This window comes from Rousettus aegyptiacus, unplaced genomic scaffold, assembly GCF_014176215.1.
Source record: "Rousettus aegyptiacus isolate mRouAeg1 unplaced genomic scaffold, mRouAeg1.p scaffold_m13_p_2, whole genome shotgun sequence".
NCBI classification, from domain to species: Eukaryota; Metazoa; Chordata; class Mammalia; order Chiroptera; family Pteropodidae; genus Rousettus; species Rousettus aegyptiacus.
This window is the reverse complement of record NW_023416295.1, coordinates 177,174,768-177,193,250: the sequence shown is the minus strand read 5'-3', so window position 1 is coordinate 177,193,250 and position 18,483 is coordinate 177,174,768. Positions and strand designations below refer to the sequence as shown.

Here is an 18,483-nt window from a genome sequence, read left to right as displayed (position 1 = left end):
GCTGCACGTCCTGCCCCACAGCCCTGAGGTGCTTGTGAAACCTTCCTGCCTGGGCACTCGCGTCTTGGCCAGGCCTGGGGTGACCCTGGGTCCCCCAGCACACCTCCCTCCGTCCGCCTGCACCTCCCCCTGGCACCGCCCAGACAGCAAGGGCTCCTTCCCAGGTCCCTGCCGCTGCCCCTCCTGGACACCCTCAGGCCAGCCCCTCCAGCGCAGGCTGGGGGTTCTGTGCAGAGGCAGGAGCTGCCCAGCTGAGGGGAGCTCCTAGTGGCCCAGAAAAAAAGGAAGCTGCCTCGATGTGAGAACCGAGGGTCCCTGAGGAAAAGCCAGCCCGTCACAGTGGACACGGCTTTGCCCAAAGCCAGAGCTCCGGGGAAGCACCTACCCTGGCTGTGGACCAGGGCAGACCCCTTTCTGCTTTCCCAGAGGAGAGGGACGCAGGGCAGGGGGCACCGAAGGGGACTGGAAAAGTAACCTCGAGGGAATAAGAGTGACTCCAGCGAGGTGGCGCGTGAGGCGGCCGCGAAGGGTGTGCCGGGCACTCTGGATGTGCAGGCTGGCCTGTGCCGGGAGCCTGGGAGGCCAGGGCCTGGGTCCCTCGTCTCCGTCTGCCACAGCGGGGTGTAGCCCTACTCGGCACGTGGCGTGGGCCAGGCTGGCCTGGGTGTCTTGCCAGGCGCAGGCACCCTTAGGGAAGGCTGTAGTCGGTTCAGGGGTGGGGGCTCATGCCCACACCGGGAGAGGGGAGCCTGTGGGGGCGGCAGTGGAGGTCGGTCTGGGCGGGTTCCGACAGGACAGAGTGGGGTCCCACGAGTGACAGGGTAAGGGACTACCACAAGGTGGAAGAGGCCTCGAGGCTGAGCTGGGGAGGGGGGACGTCGGTGTTCTGGGTCCTCCTCCAGTGTGGGGTCCCGGGCCCAGCCCAGCGCATCCCTCATACACGCGGACACGTGTGTGGCCCTGAGCACGCACAGGGCCACGTGCGGGGAGAGACGCCTGCATGCAGACGCCGGGGTTCCCCCCCTCGGGCCTGGTAGCCTCGGGCTGCGCAGTGCGTCCTCACTGGCTCGCCGCGGGGAGGGGGCGGGGGCAGGGGGCCGGGAGGCGGGGCCGGCTGCAGCCCCGCGGTTCTGCTGGGCACCTTCTCCGACCCACGTGGTTGGCCCGGCTCCCCTTCAGCTGTGTTTCCCGTCAGATGGCGACACGTGCTGAGTCAGGTGTCTGACCGGCGTGTGGTGCACCTGTTTACCTTTCTGGGGCCTTTTGGTCAGCCTGGGGTTCATGCTCTGGGCGCGGTGCCCCTCTGATCACCTGGAGCTCTCAGGGTGATGGGTGTGGGGTGGGCATGTGCAGGAGTGGCCGGGAGACTCCCTGGAGGAGGTGCTCTGTGCCTTTGGAGCTGGACCTGTGGGTGCCATGAGAACCTGGAAGTGGGGACCAGGGCGCAGGTCGCACTCATGCCTGCGGCATCAGGTGTGCGGCCTGGCCCTGGTCATGGGGGAGACTCCAAGGTGAACTTCTTGAGAAGGGTTGGTAAGTGGCCTTGGAGATGTGAGTGGGGGCGCCTGGCCAAGCGCATGGGAAGGCGGGGAAGGACTGGGCGCTCGGGGCCCGTGGGGCAGCCATGACCCTCCCTGGGCTGCGTTCTGGTCATCTGGGCAGGGTCTAGAATGGGGATCTAGCGAGACCTTCCTGGGGGGCTTCCCGTGTGGGCGGGTCCTCCAGGCTGGGGCTCTCCTGACCCTTATGCTCTCCCGCAGGGTGCCGGGGTGATGGCTCGGCAGCTCTGGGCCCTGACCCTTCTGGGCCTGGTGGGCACGGGCGCGGGCCTGCGGCCGGGAAAGCTGGACTTCTTCCGCAGTGAGACAGAGCTCAACCACCTGGTGGTGGATAACGCGTCGGGCGTGGTGTACCTGGGGGCGGTGAACGCGCTCTACCAGCTGAGTGCCGACCTGCGGCTGGAGCAGCAGGCGGCCACCGGGCCGGCACTGGACCACAAGAAGTGCACCCCGCCCATCGAGGCCAGCCAGTGCCACGAGGCCGTGCTGACCGACAACGTCAACCAGCTGCTGCTGCTGGACCCCCCGGGGGCGCGCCTCGTCGAGTGCGGCAGCCTCTTCAAGGGCATCTGCGCCCTGCGCTCCCTGGCCAACATCTCCACGCGCCTCTTCTACGAGGACGGCAGCGGCGAGAAGTCCTTCGTGGCCAGCAACGACGAGAGCGTGGCCACGGTGGGGCTGGTGAGCGCCACGGACGCCGACGGCGAGCGCGTGCTGTTCGTGGGCAAAGGCAACGGCCCCCACGACAACGGCGTCATCGTGAGCACCCGCCTGCTGGACCGGGCCCACGGCAGGGAGGCCTTCGAGGCCTACACGGACCACGCCACCTACAAGGCCGGCTACCTGTCCATCAACACGCAGCAGTTCGTGGCCGCCTTCGAGGACAGCCGCTACGTCTTCTTCCTTTTCAACCAGCAGGACAAGCACCCGCCCCAGAACCGCACGCTGCTGGCGCGCATGTGCAAGCACGACCCCTCCTACTACTCCTACCTGGAGATGGACCTGCAGTGCCTGGACCCCGGCGACGCCCAGCCCTTCAGCACCTGCCTGGCGGCCTCCGTGGCCTCCTCCGGCGCCGGGAGGGTGCTCTACGCCGTCTTCAGCAGGGACGTGCGGCGAGGCGGGGGGCCTCGGGCAGGCCTCTGTCTGTTCCCGCTCAAGGAGGTGCACGCCAAGATGCAGGCCATCCGCGACGCTTGCTACACGGGCACGCGGGAGGCGGGCCGCGACGTCTTCTACAAGCCCTTCCATGGCGAGATCCAGTGTGACGGCCACTGGCAGGTACGTGGTCTCCACGGGCTCCCCCCACCAGGCGTGGGTCCGTGAGTGGCGGCTGCTGGCTGGCCTGGCCCAGTCCCCGCCTGGGCGCGAGGGCCTGTGAGAAGCCACACGTGTGCAGTGTGTCACGTTGGGTGGGCGTGAGCCTTTGCACACACGGGGGTGCCACCTCGTTCGCTCACTCCTGCCAGTGAGCAGGTCCCTGCCTGTGCGGCCCTTGTTCTTGGGGACGTGCGTGGGGCCAGAGTGCCAGGGGCCTTAGTGCGGAGAGGCCTCTGCAGTGGGTCGCAGGTGTCTGTGCCCACTGTTGACGCCGCGGTCCACAGGGCGCCAGCGAGAGCTTCCTGTGTGGCTCGGAGCACCTGCCCTACCCCCTGGGCAGCCGCGAGGGACTCACGGCCAGCGCCGTGCTGCAGCGCGGAGGCCTGAACTTGACCGCTGTGACGGTGACCACTGAGAACAACCACACTATTGCCTTCCTGGGCACCTCGGACGGCCAGGTCCTCAAGGTGAGGCCTGGGGCAGGGCTGGGGCTGGAGGGGCCCCGTGCTGCAGGGGCCGTCGGCCAGGCCCACCCCGCGCACCCTCACGCACCTGCCCGCGTGCCCGAAGGTGTACCTGGCCCCGAACGGCAGCTCCGTGGAGTACGGCTCCATCCTCGTGGAGCGCAACAAGAGGGTCAAGCAGGACCTGGTGCTGTCTGCAGACCTGGCCAGTCTGTACGCCATGACCCACGACAAGGTAGGCCAGGGGGCGGGGCCTCGGCCGGCCGTTGGGGTAGGGCCGGGGAGCGTGGGGAGGAGTGCTGGCGGCGTCTCTGTCCTGGGTCCGCAGTACTGCTCCTGCCCGTCCTGTCTCTGGTCCTGCCTCAGACCCACCCTGAGGGGGGAGCGCTGGGTGGGCGCTCCGAGTGGGGCTCCCCCATGAGTGGACGGCAGCAAGAGGCCCTGGGCAGCCTCTGTGAGCTCAGACAGTGGGACGCAGGCCAGCCCCGCCCTGCCCCGCCCCACAGTGGGGCTGGTGTAAGGGCCCCTCCAGCCAGCTTTGGGAGCACCGGGGACAGCTAGTGTCCTTGCACAGGGAGGGGGGGATCAGAGGGCCTGGGCCAGCACAGGGAGGCGCCACACAGGACGCTGGTTCCCTGGGACCTCGCGCCACAGGGCCTGGGCAGGGGCGACCACTGGGCCATTGGCCAGGGCCACGCAGAGCCTGGCACGCAGCCACTACGCGGGGCCCTTGCTGGCGAGCCTTGAATTGGCGTGTGAGGCGTTTAAGGCTCAGAGATCCAGGTGGGGTCAAGTCTGGGGTCCAAGGGAGGCCCTCGCGCCAGCTGGCCCGTCACCTCTGGAGGCCGCAACCCCGCCCCCCGCCCTGCTGCCCCAGGTGTTCCGGCTTCCCGTGCAGGAGTGCCTGAGCTACGCGGCCTGTGCAGAGTGCCTGAGCTCCCAGGACCCCTACTGCGGCTGGTGTGTCGTCGAGGGGCGGTGAGCACCGGGGTCTGGGGGCCGCCGCCTACCCTGGGGCCCTGGGGGGGGGCACGGCTATGCCCTCGGGCCAACCGGTACCGGGACTGAAGCTGTCCCCCGCTCCTGCAGATGCACCAGGAGGGCCAAGTGCCCACGGGCCGAGGAGAGCGGCCACTGGCTGTGGAGCCGTGAGGAGTCCTGTGTGGCTGTCACGGGGGCCCAGCCGCAGAACATGAGCCGTCGGGCCCGGGGGAAGGTGCGTGGCGAGGGCCGCTGCTGCCCGAGCTGTGGGGACGGGCAGGAGACCCTCGGTGTCTCACTCCTGGCCTGGGCTCTGTGTGCCGAGCCGAAGCATGGGGAGCCTGTGCTTTGTGGGGTCCCCCTGCCCCCTGTGGATCCAGGGCCGGCCTGTCTCGGGTGCGGGGGTGACCACGTAGGGCCTGTTTTGGGTACAGTGGGCATCAGGTCCTCCGGGGGGAGCATGAGCCTCAGCACAAGTGCCCTGGTGGGGTGTCCTCGCTGACAGCTCCCAGGGTTGGGCAGGGGGCCCCGGCATGAGCCCCACGTGGCCTTCCCTAGGTGCAGCTGACCGTCAGTCCCCTCCCAGCCCTCGGCAAGGACGACGAGCTGCTGTGCCTGTTCGGTGACTCTCCGCCACACTCGGCCGGCGTGGAAGGGGACACTGTCACCTGCGACTCCCCAAGCAGCATCCCCGGCACGCCGCCCGGCCAGGGTGAGGCCCCACCCTCCAGCCGCCGGCTGCCCTCGCTCCTTCTCCCTCTGCGTGGCGGGGTCGTGAGCCCGCCTGTGACCCAGCTCCGGCGTGCGTGCTGAGGAAGGGGGCGGGCGCAGACGGAACCCGCCAGGGCGAGGCCGGGCAGAGGTCCGCAGGCAGCCCCACTTCTGGGTGCCCTGAGCTGCGTGGGCCGAGCAGTTTGCACTCGCCCCCACCCCGAGGCCGCCGGCAAGGGCGACTTTTCTGATCCCTTTCACTTTGCTCCTTTACCGCCTTCGATCGGCACCGCCTGCACGTGTGCCAGGCCCTGGGCTCCGGCGCCCGGGCGGAAGCCCCTTCGCCCTCCCCACCCTGTCCGGCTCGAGACAGGTGGGGCTGTCCCCAGAGGCGGGGCCCCCAGTGCGGGCCAGTGGAGGGCAGCCGCTGGTGCAGGCGGGAGTCGCGCAGTCACGTGCAGGGACCTGGCAGGTTCTCTGCCCCAGACACCGCAGGACCCTGCGCGGACAGCACGCAGAGCCTCGGGGGCGGGCGGCCCAGCCAGCATCTGGCGGTGGGTGGCAGGTCGGGCCCCACCCGCAGCCCAGGGCTCCACGTCGGCCTCTGGCTCCGTGCTCCATGGCCCGTCGGAAGCCGTGATGGGACGAGGACCGAGGCTTCCTGTCTCGCGCCCACCCGTGCCAGCCTCGTACTCTGGCCCCGCCTGACACTGTCCCCGTCTGCTGCCTAGACCACGTGGCTGTGAACATCCAGCTCCTCTTCAAACAAGGCAGCGTCTTCCTCACCTCCCACCTGTACCCCTTCTACGACTGCCAGAAGGCCATGAACCTGGCCGAGAACCTGCCGTGAGTGCCGCGCCTGCCTACTCCCCAAGCGCCTCCCGCCCACCCCCGCCGCCGTCCCGGCACCCCTCACGGCCCGCCCCCCCCAGGTGCATCTCCTGTGCCAGCAACCGCTGGACCTGCCAGTGGGACCTGCGCTACCACGAGTGTCGGGAGGCCTCGCCCAGCCCCGAGGACGGCATCGTCCCGGCCCACATGGTGAGGGCGCGGGGCTGCGAGGGCGCGGGGCCGCTCGGCCACGGCCCGGCGGACCCTGACCAGCCCGCCCCTCTGCAGGAGGACAGCTGCCCCCAGTTCCTGAACCCCGTCCCGCTGGTCATCCCCATGAACCACGAGACGGACGTGACCTTCCAGGGCAAGAACCTGGACACGGACATGACCTTCCAGGGCAAGAACCTGGACACGGTGAAGGTGAGGGGCTGGGGTGCCGCCCCAGGGACGGGGGCTGACCCGTGCCGGCGGGCCTGGGCCCCGCAGGGCCTGCCGGGTGGCAGCGGCCGAGCGCCTCGTCCAGAGCCGCATTCTGCAAACATGGAGTTGGGTGCCCGGGCCCTGCGTCGGCCATCCTGGCTCAGGGCTCAGTGTGTGCGGTACTGGGGGCAGGAGGCAGGCAGGTCTGGGCGTGTGGGGCATTCTGACGGGCCCGGAGCCCACGGGCGAGTTTGGGGTGTTGTGGGGCTGGGCGGTGGGGTGCCGTTTGGTGAGGAGGCAGCAGGGCGGGGTGCTCGGGTTCTGACTGTGCCTGGGGGTGGTCAGGGGGATGGCAGCACCCAGGCCGGCCCGGGGTGCGGGCTCGGGAGGGCGGCGGGGGTCTGGCCCCTCAGGCGTCCTGACTGGCCGGCCTTGTAGGGCCCCTCCCTGAAGGTGGGCAGTGACCTGATCGAGTTTGAGGCGACCGTGAAGAGCACACAGAATCCAGGGACCTTTATCTTTCGGACTCCGAAGGTACAGCCTGCAGGGGGCGGCCGGGCTGCTGGGCCCCGGTTGCCCGCAGGGCCTGAGGGCTGGGTAGAGGGCAGGCGGGGTGAGCCCCGCCCTGCAGAGGGAGCCGGGGCTGCGGCTAGGCAGGCGTGGCCCCGGGGTGCCTCTTGTCCTGTGCTCTGGAACCAGAGCGATTGGGGGCTGTCTGAGGGTCAAGCCTCCCCTGCTGTCCCTCAGCCACGACAGGACACAGGGGCGACAGCGGCCACAGCGGTGGCCCTCTGGGGCGTGGGTGGGAGCAGGGGGTGCAGCTTGTCCCTGGGTGTGCCCCCAGCTGTCCCATGATGGCAACGAGACGCTGCCCCTGCACCTGTTCGTCAAGTCCTATGACAAGAACATCGACAGCAAGCTCCGAGGTGGGCGAGGCGGGGGCGGGGGGCCGGGGGAGGGGTGGGCCGCGGGGCGGCGCTGGTGACCGCTGGCTTCTCCTTCCGCAGTGACCCTCTACAACTGCTCCTTTGGCCGCAGCGACTGCAGCCTGTGCCTGGCCGCCGACCCCGCCTACAAGTGCGTGTGGTGCGGCGGGCAGGGCAGGTGCGTGTACGAGGCCCTGTGCAGCAACGCCACCTCCGAGTGCCCGCCGCCTGTCATCACCAGGGTGAGCCCCTCGGGCCTCCCAGCGGGGAGCGGGGGAGCAGGGGAGCGGCAGCCGGTCCCGGCCCGCCTGCACGGCCCCGGCTCGCCCAAGCTGCCGGGTCAGTTGGGCTCTGCCGATTTTCAGATCCAGCCCGAGACAGGCCCCCTGGGTGGGGGCATTCGTGTCACCATCCTTGGGTCGAATTTGGGAGTCAGAGCAGATGACGTGAAGAGGGTCACTGTGGCCGGCCAGGACTGCACCTTTGAGCCAGGACGATACTCTGTGTCTACCCGGTGAGTGGGCAGCCCAAGGCCAGGGCTCCCTTGGCCCGGTCGGTCCCCGCCCCAGGGGGGCTAGGTGACCAGGCGGATGGAGAAGAAGGACACTCTCCGGGCGTGTGTGGGTGCCCAGGATGCACACCCACGGACGCGCCCGTCAGGCGGGGCCTGGGGTGGGCCCTGAGAGCACCCCGCCCTGCCTGTTGCTCACCCAGGATCGTGTGCGCCGTCAAGGCCGCAGAGGCGCCCTCCACGGGCGGTGTCGAGGTGGACATCAGCGGGAAGCTCGGCCATTCGCCCCCCAACGTTCAGTTCACCTACCAGGTACGTGAGGGACCCCTGGGGACCCCCGGGACCCGGCCGGGCCGCGTGGGCCGTGCCCCTGCCTCCTTCTGCTCGGTAGGCAGGGTCCAGGGAGTGGGGGGGCGCTGTCCCCCGCCAGCCCCGACCTGAGTGCCCCGCCTCTCTCCAGCAGCCCGAGCCCCTCGGCGTGGAGCCCAGGCAGGGGCCGCAGGCGGGCGGCACCACGCTGACGATCCGCGGCACGCACCTGGACACGGGCTCCGAGGAGGACGTGCGCGTGACCCTCAGCGGCGTCCCCTGTCAAGTGTGAGTGTCGCCAGCCGGCCAGCGAGTCTGCGGTCCGCCCGGGTCCTCGGTGTTCTGGCCGTGACCCTGCCCCGGAGGCGGCCGTGCCACCGACCTGACCCGCGGACCCTCGAGCCCGGGGCCGGGGTCGGTCCCAGGGCGGGATCGACTCTGACCTGCATCCCTCGCCTCCAGGACGCAGTTTGGGGCCCAGCTGCAGTGTGTCACCGGCCCGCAGGCGGCCCTCGGGGAGCTGCCCCTAGAGGTCCACTACGGGGGCTCCCACGTGCCCAGCCCCGGGGTCACCTTCACCTACCGCGAGAACCCGGTGCTACTGTCCTTCCAGCCGCTGCGGAGCTTTGTCAGGTGTGGCCTGTCTGTCCCCTCCCAGGGTCAGCCAGGTAGCTCACCCCACCCCAACCTCGGTTCCTTCCCAGCTCCTTCTGCTCCCGGGGCTTGTGAGGATGTGGCAGGGCTGGTCTAGGGGGCGGGGGAGCCTCTGGAAAACCCCACTGCACCCCCAGATCAGCGGCCTCCTGGGCACCCCGTCAGGCGAGCCCACAGCCCCCTGGAAGCACTCACGCTCGCACGTGCTCTGAGCACACCCCACCCCACGGCAGGCAGGCGTGGGCCCCCCGAGGGCTGCATGTTTGCCCAAGAGCAGAGCGGGCTCAGGGACCCCAGCCCCGCAGGGTGCCCACCTGGAGCTGGCCGGGCACCTCCCTGCCTGGCCGTGCCCACTCAGCGGCCCCCTCCCCAACCAGTGGCGGCCGGAGCATCAACGTCACGGGGCAGGGCTTCAGCCTGATCCAGAGGTTCGCCATGGTGGTCATAGCTGAGCCGCTGCAGTCCTGGCAGCCGCGGCGGGAGGCCGGACCCCTGCGGCCCGTGACGGTCAGTCCCGCAGCCAGCTGGGGCCGTGCGGGTGGGCTGGGGCCTGTGCCGGGCGGCCTGACGGCTGGGCCTCACCCTGCAGATCGTGGGCACGGAGTACGAGTTCCACAATGACTCCAGGGTCGTGTTCCTGTCCCCGGCCGTCCCCGAGGAGCCCGAGGCCTACAACCTCACGGTGCTCATTCAGATGGACGGGCACCGCGCCTTGCTCAGGACCGAGGCTGGGGCTTTTGAGTACGTAGCCGACCCCACCTTCGAGAACTTCACGGGAGGCGTAAGGAAGCAGGTCAACAAGCTCATCCATGCCGAGGTGAGGACGGCGCACGCGGGGTCACCCGAGGTCTGAGCTGGGCCAGTCCCCGGGTCCCTGATTCCCTCCCGGCCACTGTGGCACCCTCGACCCACAGGGCACCAACCTGAACAAGGCGATGACACTCCATGAGGCCAAGGCCTTCGTGGGGGCCGAGTGCTGCGTCATGAAGACGCTGACGGAGACCGACCTGTACTGCGAGCCCCCAGAGGTGCAGCCCCCGCCCAAGCGGCGGCAGAAGCGAGACACGGCCCACAACCTGCCGGAGTTCATTGTGCGTGTGGGCGCAGAGGGCGGGGCCCGGCGAGCACAGGGAGGGGAGGCCACTGGGCATGCGTCTCAGCCGCACCGGCCGTGCTGAGCCCGCCCCTCCGCGCAGGTGAAGTTCGGCTCGCGGGAGTGGGTGCTGGGCCGCGTGGAGTACGACACGCGTGTGAGCGACGTGCCGCTCGGCCTCATCCTGCCGCTGGTCATGGTGCCCATGGTGGTCATCATCGCCGTGTCTATCTACTGCTACTGGTGAGACCCCCCGCCCCAGCCTCGGCCCCCACAAGCCCCTCCCACTCCCGCCTCAGCCCTCGGGCCACAGCACTGCCCCGCACAGGGCAGAGGCTCAGAGCCGCCCGCGGCCTGACCCGGGCCAGCTCCAAGGAGCCTCCGTGTGTCCCAGGAGGAAGAGCCAGCAGGCGGAGCGGGAGTATGAGAAGATCAAGTCCCAGCTGGAGGGCCTGGAGGAGAGCGTCCGGGACCGCTGCAAAAAGGAATTCACGGGTAGGGTGCCGGCTGCCCTCGGGCTGGGCTGGGCTCGGGGGGGGGGGGGGGGGCCCTTGTGCGGCGGGCGGCAGCAGAGTGGCCAGAGCCGCGTCTTCCCCCAGACCTGATGATCGAGATGGAGGACCAGACGAGCGACGTGCACGAGGCGGGCATCCCCGTGCTGGACTACAAGACCTACACGGACCGCGTCTTCTTCCTGCCCTCCAAGGACGGCGACAAGGACGTGATGATCACGGGCAAGCTGGACATCCCCGAGTCGCGGCGGCCGGTGGTGGAGCAGGCGCTGTACCAGTTCTCCAACCTGCTCAACAGCAAGTCCTTCCTCATCAACGTGAGCGCGGCGGGCCGGGCGGGGCCGGGCCGGGCGGGGCGGGGCGGGGCGGCCGGCGCGGAAGCTGGGGCCCACTGCGCACGCGCGGGCTTGACCGGCCGTCCCCGCAGTTCATCCACACCCTGGAGAACCAGCGGGAGTTTTCGGCCCGGGCCAAAGTCTACTTCGCGTCACTGCTGACGGTGGCCCTGCACGGGAAGCTGGAGTACTACACCGACATCATGCGCACCCTCTTCCTGGAGCTCATGGAGCAGTATGTGGTGGCCAAGAACCCCAAGCTGATGCTGCGCAGGTGCGAGGGGCGGGGCGGGGCGGGGCTCACTGGGGTACCCGTTTTCCTGCAGGGCCAATCGGTGCGGTTGAGTAGGGAGGAGGGAAGTTGAGATGGCGTCCCTGGCAGCAGGGGGTCTCTGCTGGTCACTTGGCTGCCCCCCTCAGCTTCAGCCCTCTGTAGGATGGGGTACTACACGCGCCTCCAAGAGTAACAAGTGTTTGGTCAGGACGGGGACCCAGGGCCTGGATGGGGAGGGTGGTCTGGGTGCTTGAAGAGCCAGCTGGGCCTAGCAGCAACTCGGGGTGCCCCGGTACAAGACCTCTCTGCTCTCCAGGTCTGAGACAGTGGTGGAGAGGATGCTGTCCAACTGGATGTCCATCTGCCTGTACCAGTACCTGAAGGTGGGCGCCCGGCAGGCAGGGGTGGGGAGGCACGCCGGGCAGGCCCTCCGCGTGGGCGTGGGCGTCCCACCGAGGCTGAGCCTGCCACCTTGCTGCAGGACAGTGCCGGCGAACCTCTGTACAAGCTCTTCAAGGCCATCAAGCATCAGGTGGAGAAGGGGCCAGTGGATGCCGTGCAGAAGAAGGCCAAATACACCCTCAACGACACGGGGCTGCTGGGGGACGACGTGGAGTATGCGCCCCTGGTGAGCCCCGGGGCTGGCCAGGCTCGGCGGTGCGACTGGGCTCAGGGCCAGAGCTGGATGCTTCTCTCCCCCACCCCCACCCCCTCCCTCTGGTGCTGCACACCCGGGGCCCAGGAGGGGCCCAGGGACACTGGGCCCTGACGCTGGCCTTGGAGAGGGGCTCTAGGTGCGATGACCCCAAGCCAGCTGCCACCAGGGGCCTGGGCACACCAGGTGTGACTGGTGGTGAGCCAGTGCGTGCACGGGAGAGGCCGTGCATGCTTGGGAGCTGTCCCCCGCTCTGTCCTGCTGAGCCGGCGCGTGCAGTGACGGGCGAGGCCGGCCGCCGTGGGCGCAGTAGGGATCAGGGCATGCCCACCAGCCCTTCCTCTTGTGTCCTGGCAGACGGTGAGCGTGATCGTCCAGGATGAAGGAGTCGACGCCATCCCTGTCAAGGTCCTCAACTGTGACACCATCTCCCAGGTCAAGGAGAAGATCATCGACCAGGTGTACCGCACGCAGCCTTGCTCCCGCTGGCCCAAGGCTGACAGTGTGGTCCTCGGTGAGCACGGTCCTCACGCAGGGGCCCAGCCCTTGGGACCCTGGGTAGAGGGGCTCCCGGGGGGCGGTCTGGCCAGGCTCCCAGAGCTGGGTGGTGTCCTCCCACAGAGTGGCGGCCCGGGTCCACAGCCCAGATCCTGTCAGACCTGGACCTGACCTCTCAACGGGAGGGGCGGTGGAAACGCATCAACACCCTGATGCACTACAACGTAAGTGCGGGCAGGAGGGCGGGTGGCTGCTGGGGACACGGAGTCCTGGCCTGGACAGGACCAAGCCTCGCCCTCATGACCCTGTTCCGCAGGTCCGGGACGGAGCCACACTCATCCTGTCCAAGGTGGGGGTCTCCCAGCAGCCTGAGGACAGCCAGCAGGACCTGCCTGGGGAGCGTGAGTCCTTGCCCTTGCCCGGGACCAGTGAGCGTCCTCCTGGGGCTGCGCTGCGGGGTGGGGGGAGCTGCGGATCCCTGCAGGCCGCAGGCCCCAGGCCCCGCCCCCCTCAGCGCGCCTCGCCCACAGGCCACGCCCTGCTGGAGGAGGAGAACCGCGTGTGGCATCTGGTGCGGCCCACGGAGGAGGTGGAGGAAGGCAAGTGCAAGCGCGGCAGCGTGAAGGAGAAGGAGCGCACGAAGGCCATCACGGAGATCTACCTGACCCGCCTGCTGTCCGTCAAGGTGGGCGGGGCGCGGGCTGCGGGGGGGGGGGGGAGCGGGGGCGGGGCAGCGGCAGCCGGCGGCCTGGGTCCTGAGCCCCCTGCGCGCACAGGGCACGCTGCAGCAGTTCGTGGACAACTTCTTCCAAAGCGTGCTGGCGCCCGAGTTCGCGGTGCCGCCGGCAGTCAAGTACTTCTTCGACTTCCTGGACGAGCAGGCGGAGAAGCACGACATCAAGGACGAGGACACCATCCACATCTGGAAGACCAACAGGTGGGGGCGCCGCCGCCCCGCCCCCAGCCCCCCCGCTGCCCCGCCCCTGCTCCCTCCCCCCCCCCTCGCGCCCCGGCGGCCCCTCACCCCCGCCTCGCTGTGTCCCAGCTTGCCGCTGCGGTTCTGGGTGAACATCCTCAAGAACCCCCACTTCATATTCGACGTGCACGTCCACGAGGTGGTGGACGCCTCCCTGTCGGTCATCGCCCAGACCTTCATGGACGCCTGCACACGCACGGAGCACAAGCTGAGCCGTGTGAGTGGCCACGTGGCAGCTCTGGTGGGCGCAGGGGAGCCGGGTCGTCTCCAGGAGGGCTGGGCTGGGCAGTGTCCACAGGGGACACCGTGGCGGGGATGGGGCTTAGGACGACGGTTTAGGGGGAAGTGCCAGGAGGTTTGTTTGGGGTGTTCATGTGCACCTTTGGTTCTGAGGCTCCGTAGAAAGGCAGGTGCAAGGTAACAGGCTGCGGGGGCAGAGCCTGGGGGGTCCCCAGGTGACCGGCCTCTGGCAACTTGAGGCTCAGTCCTCTTCCTGTGGGGACCCTGCCTTTACACAGGCAGAGATGGTGACTTATCACAAATTACAAGACAGAGACAGGGTCGGGAGACCGGGCGGTCTGCAGCTGGGCGGGTAGCTGCCCTCCTTTGTCTGTAGGTGTCCTGAGCAGGTCGGGCCTGGCCCCATCGGGGCGCAAGGCAGTGACACTGGCCAGCCCATGTGGTCTGAGTGTCACTGGGCTCCGACCCCCACAGGACTCTCCCAGCAACAAGCTGCTGTATGCCAAGGAGATCTCCACCTACAAGAAGATGGTGGAGGAGTGAGTACCGCCCGCCCTCCGCCCCCACCCGGCGGGCCCGTGGGGGGGGGGGCGCTGGTGGGCAGCCTGGGCCCGGCCTCCGGGACCCACTGCCCCCGCCTTCCCACAGTTACTACAAGGGCATCAGACAGATGGTGCAAGTCAGCGACCAGGACATGAACACGCATTTGGCAGAGATTTCCCGGGTACGGGCCCCGGGGATATGCTGACGGCCCCTTCCCCAAAGCCCCCCTGCTGAAACGGCACTGCAGAGCGGGGTGCGCTGTGCTCCCAGGAGAGGAGTGGCGGGCGGGGGGGCAGATGGGCTGGCACCTGCGTGTGGGGGTGAGGGTCGTGCCAGCTCTGAGGGGCCGTGTCTGCCATGCACCTGCACGGGTGGGGAAGTGTGTCTGTCCGTGCCCACGCTGTGCTGCAGGGCTGCGAGACCGTAACCCTGTGTGCCTGGCCCTGGGTCACGCTGCCTCCCCCCCCCCCCACCGCCCAGGCTCACACAGACTCCCTGAACACGCTCGTGGCCCTGCACCAGCTCTACCAGTACACTCAGAAGTACTACGACGAGGTAGGGGCAGTCTCCCGTCTCCCCGGGGCGGGGACACTTGGGCAGCCCCTCCCGGGCCTGCCTCCCTCCTGACGTGACCCTCCCTCAGATCATCAGCGCCCTGGAGGAGGACCCTGCCGCCCAGAAGATGCAGCTGGCCTTCCGTCTCCAGCAGATTGCAGCTGCCCTTGAGAACAAGGTCACAGACCTCTGACCTCTGGTCTTCGCCACCAGTCTCGGGGCACAGGTGTGTGATGCCAGGGGCCGGCGCGGGGCGGCCCCTGGGGAATGAGGCTGGGGTGGTGGCTCAGCCCTTCTCTCTCGCCAGCAGAGGAAGGAAGAGCCCCTGAGCGTCCGAGTGGGTGAAGTGGGGTGCCCACCTCAGTGTCTGTAGCCGCGTGGCACCTTTCTCCTGAGCAATAGTCCGGGCGCCCTCCAGCACCAGCCCCTCCCGCAGAACCAGCACTGGCGTCCTCTCCGAGTGCAGCCTCCCGAGCAAATCGCAAACGTGCCTTTCGCCCCTGGCGCCGTGCCGTGTCGCCGGGGCAGTCGGGACTCGAGGCCCCCCTTCCCGAGCACCAGCAGCCGCCTCACGCCTGGGCGTGGCCTCCCTGGGTGGGGTCTGAGTGCCTGCGGCCCCAGGACCCAGCGCCCAGACCGTACGTCTGCCCGCCTGGACGGGAGGAGAAGCGGTACGATGCCTTCCTGACCTCACCGGGCCTGGCCCGCGGGCGCCGGCTCTCCCGCGGACTCCCAGCCGCGGCCCCACCTCAAAGGTCAAGCTGGACGTCAGACGTCGAGGCCCAGGCGACCAGAAGGACCCAGCAGACTGGGGGTCCTGGTCTCGGCCTGTCAGACAGGCGGTCCTGCAGGCCCTGCCTGGGTCTGGGGGGCCAGGATCAGCCCTGCCGGGACCACCCCACCCCTTTTGTAAATCTTGTTAATTGTAAATCAAATACAGCCGTCTTTTTCACGCTGCTGGTTGGCTGGATTCCTCCTGGGCCTGGCCTACACACTGCCTTTGTCCCCCAGGCCTGTGTGGCCTCACACCCCCACCTCCCCGGTTCCTCTGGGCCAGGCCCACAGGGGTTGTACAAAGGCTGCAACCCACGTGCACACCGGCTGCCGCCTCAGAGAACAGGATGGTCAGGGACTGGGCGGTGAGGCCTCGGGCAAGGACGGCTGGGGGCAGCGCAGGCCTGAAGGGGATCCTGGAACGGCTTGTGCTTCCAAAGGGGTGTCTTGAGGCAGCCCCGCCGTGCCAGGAAGTAGAGGAGATTGAGCTGGATGAGACAGCCCCCAGCCTGCCTTCCTGGGCTGAGCCACAAAGCTGTGGGGTCAGGGGCAGCTAGGCGTGGCATCAGCTGTCTGGACCTTGATGTCTTGGATGGAACTATTTCTTCCTGAGGTCAGGGTCCTCTCGGTGCACATTTTTTTAGCCCCTACTGCATGCAGACCCCAGTGTGACACACTGGGGGCTCCGGGGTAGAGGGCCTGCGTCCTCCTGCCTGAGGCTGTGAGGCCCTTAGAGTGGGCTCCTTCTCTGTCCCATGAACCACCCCAGGGTGACTCAGGACAAAAGCAGGGCTCCAGGACCCCACAGCTGAGAGTAAGCGAAGGGAGGAGGTTGTCTGGGAGCCTGGGGATGGGGGGGTACATCTACAAAGGGGGGGACTGAGGCATGCTGTCCTGAAGCCACCAGGCCCGCGTGCTGCACACAGCATCGGAATGGCAGGCCCCTTGCCGTCTTACGCGCACCGTCCTGGGCACTAGGGTGACGTAGCAGTAAAGGGGGTAAGACGGAGCCTGCCCCCAGCCTCGTGCTGCCAGAGTGCTAACCCATGGGGGTGGGTTCACGGCTCTCACAAGGAGGCGACCGAGCTTCAGGCAGGGCCGGACGCAGGGGCTCACGTCTTCGGGTTCCCAGCACACGCCGGCTCATCCTTGGGCAGCAGCGATGCTGCAGTCCTGCTCCGTGTCTGGTGTGTGTCTCCTCCACCTGGGCCACGTCACTGTCTGGGGAGCCTCCGTGGGCTAGGCCCTGATCAGGAGCCACTGTGCATGGGGGCAGCCCCATTCAAGCCACATGGGACAAGGGGGGGAGCTCTGATAAGGAAGGGGTACTGGACAAACAACTGATACCTCCTACCCAGGGACCCCTGAAATGACACTGCTATGGCCCACACGGGGTTCCCCATTTCTCAGAGACCCAACTGATAAAGGAATCCGAACAAGGTACCGCCAGGCCAGAGCCGGGGGATGCGGTGCACGGTCAGGGAGTGCTGAGCTTGGGGGACGTGGAGACCTGGCTTCCAGGCTGGACCCTTGAAGGCCGCTTCTGCCCCCTTCCTCCTGCCAAGAAGATGGGGAAGTCGGTGAGACCCTCCTCTTCCACTCTGAAGCTTGGAGACGGGAGGGGCTGCAGGTCTACCAGGTGGGAGCCCCCCTCGGAGGACAGGCTTACAAAGGGGCTGTCCTTTCACGGGGCCAGTGGAAGGTGGGAACCGGGCGCGGGATGCATGGGGTGGGCAGGCCAGCCTTGAGGGGTCGGTGTGGGTGGGAAGCGGCGGGAGGGGCCCACCGGAACCGCATCGTCCCAGCGGCGAGCAACACCGGACCCCCCTACCGCCCCTGCCCCGGCCGGACTGGCATCTCGGACTGGCATCTCGGGAAGTTCGTTAGGCCTCAGGGAGAAGTGCGGCCAGCCCACAAGGGGCTGCTGAGTGGGTGGAGAGGGGGCAGTGGACGTGGACAGAAGGGCTGGGCTCCCGGTATCTGGGAGTGACAGTGAGTCAGAGGACGGAGCGGGACCAGGGCCTGATTGCAGTGGCCCCGCCCTTCGGCGCCTGCAGCCTCCCCCGGCCTTCTTCCCTTCCTCTCCGGCTGCTGCTGGCTTGTCCTCTCGCAGCCTGGCTGACGCTGCAAATGTGCGGCTGAGCTCCCATCGCCCCGAGAGCAGGAGTCCAAAATCCTGACCACGTCCCCTGTCCACCGGCCTGCCACCCCCCTCTGCCCATAAACACCTCTCTCCTTTCTGTTCCTTAAATTAAGCTCCGTTCACGAGAGGCAGGACTGTCTTAATGAGCCGGCTCTGCTGGCGAGTCGCCCCTCCAGGGGGCTTTCCCACCTGCCCTGCTCTGACTGCGCTCCCTCCCGCCACCCCCAGGGGACTCTCCAGGGCCATTCCCCTGCAGGGTTACAGCCCTGGCCTTCTGCAGAAGGCAAAGTGGCGGGACCTGTCTGCCTGGGGCAGGCGGGAACGTTGCTGAAGGATGAGGGTCCCCACCGCGCGTGACCCACTGAGCCGGGCAGGGAGGCCGCTCCGCTCTGGTCAGCTCTGCTCACTCACCGCCAGGATTCCGGGGGAGCAGTGGGAAAGGCTGGGCGGGGTCAGACACCTCACGCCCCCACCCCGGGAGAGCACAGGGTTGCCAAGCCCCAGCAGGGGCGGGGCCAGTTGCCATGGGAACGCGCTCGGCTCGTCGGCGCGTGCAGACAAAGGCCAGGCCTCCCTGTGGCCCTGGCCGCCGGGTTCCCACAGCCCCGGCTCCGCTCTGCCCCGCCCCCGGCTTTCGCTGAAGCTCCATTAACTCCGCACAAAACGTCGACCGGCGGAGAAAGGCGCCCCAGGGCGGGGCCGCCGAGGCCCGGCGAGGGCGGCTGGGGGAGGGGCGGCTGGCTCCCAGAGGGAAACTGAGGAGGGCGCGGCTGGGACTCAGATCCCGTTTCTTTCCTGGATTTTCGGCTTCCTGGGATCTGGGCTCGCGGGGCAGATGTGTCCGTTTGCCCAGCCCTGCACTGACATGTTTTATTTTCATTTGGAGATTTCCATAAAAACTCAGGCTTTAGTTTGCTCCCGCTCTCCTGACAGAGGCCATTTCCTCGGGCAGGTGTCAGGAAGCAGTTCCCCGCGGGGCAGTGCTCTCCCAGCCCTGGTCACTGTAAAATGGGGAGCACGGGCACATGCGCCGACGCGGAGCGCTGGGCGGACGCGGGCGAGGCCGCTCTGGGCGCCCCGGAGTGGAGCAGCCTGCGGGGCTGACGTGCGGGAGTGAGGTGGGGTGTGAGGAGCCCGCGGCCCCTGGGGACTGCGGCTGCGAACTACGCTGTGCCGTGGAAAGTCGGGGCGGGCTT

The 18,483-nt window shown here is 68.5% G+C and overlaps 1 protein-coding gene across 4 annotated transcripts in view; it reads left to right on the top strand.

Annotated features, from left to right (window-relative positions):
- Window positions 1-15,327, top strand: part of PLXNB2 (plexin B2) — a 28,203-nt gene extending 12,876 nt beyond the window's left edge. For 2 of the 4 annotated variants that reach the window (XM_036237764.1, XM_036237765.1), the window contains 36 exons: window positions 1,761-2,840; window positions 3,164-3,346; window positions 3,450-3,578; window positions 4,221-4,321; window positions 4,433-4,559; window positions 4,883-5,036; window positions 5,767-5,881; window positions 5,968-6,076; window positions 6,155-6,289; window positions 6,728-6,823; window positions 7,134-7,215; window positions 7,297-7,457; window positions 7,581-7,729; window positions 7,930-8,038; window positions 8,187-8,323; window positions 8,498-8,668; window positions 9,067-9,196; window positions 9,279-9,506; window positions 9,604-9,780; window positions 9,886-10,025; window positions 10,177-10,277; window positions 10,382-10,611; window positions 10,722-10,903; window positions 11,220-11,286; window positions 11,385-11,531; window positions 11,916-12,072; window positions 12,180-12,280; window positions 12,373-12,457; window positions 12,587-12,741; window positions 12,833-12,993; window positions 13,102-13,249; window positions 13,747-13,811; window positions 13,921-13,996; window positions 14,296-14,370; window positions 14,459-14,596; window positions 14,681-15,327. In XM_036237764.1, the coding sequence (XP_036093657.1) occupies window positions 1,773-2,840; window positions 3,164-3,346; window positions 3,450-3,578; window positions 4,221-4,321; window positions 4,433-4,559; window positions 4,883-5,036; window positions 5,767-5,881; window positions 5,968-6,076; window positions 6,155-6,289; window positions 6,728-6,823; window positions 7,134-7,215; window positions 7,297-7,457; window positions 7,581-7,729; window positions 7,930-8,038; window positions 8,187-8,323; window positions 8,498-8,668; window positions 9,067-9,196; window positions 9,279-9,506; window positions 9,604-9,780; window positions 9,886-10,025; window positions 10,177-10,277; window positions 10,382-10,611; window positions 10,722-10,903; window positions 11,220-11,286; window positions 11,385-11,531; window positions 11,916-12,072; window positions 12,180-12,280; window positions 12,373-12,457; window positions 12,587-12,741; window positions 12,833-12,993; window positions 13,102-13,249; window positions 13,747-13,811; window positions 13,921-13,996; window positions 14,296-14,370; window positions 14,459-14,563 (5,556 nt within the window). In that variant the 5' untranslated portion in view covers window positions 1,761-1,772 and the 3' untranslated portion in view covers window positions 14,564-14,596; window positions 14,681-15,327. Of the gene's footprint in view, window positions 1-1,760; window positions 2,841-3,163; window positions 3,347-3,449; window positions 3,579-4,220; window positions 4,322-4,432; window positions 4,560-4,882; window positions 5,037-5,766; window positions 5,882-5,967; window positions 6,077-6,154; window positions 6,290-6,727; window positions 6,824-7,133; window positions 7,216-7,296; window positions 7,458-7,580; window positions 7,730-7,929; window positions 8,039-8,186; window positions 8,324-8,497; window positions 8,669-9,066; window positions 9,197-9,278; window positions 9,507-9,603; window positions 9,781-9,885; window positions 10,026-10,176; window positions 10,278-10,381; window positions 10,612-10,721; window positions 10,904-11,219; window positions 11,287-11,384; window positions 11,532-11,915; window positions 12,073-12,179; window positions 12,281-12,372; window positions 12,458-12,586; window positions 12,742-12,832; window positions 12,994-13,101; window positions 13,250-13,746; window positions 13,812-13,920; window positions 13,997-14,295; window positions 14,371-14,458; window positions 14,597-14,677 lie in introns of all 4 variants that reach the window. The other 2 variants (XM_036237763.1, XM_036237762.1) reach the window with 2 other exon arrangements.
- Window positions 15,328-18,483: the final 3,156 nt, after the last annotated feature.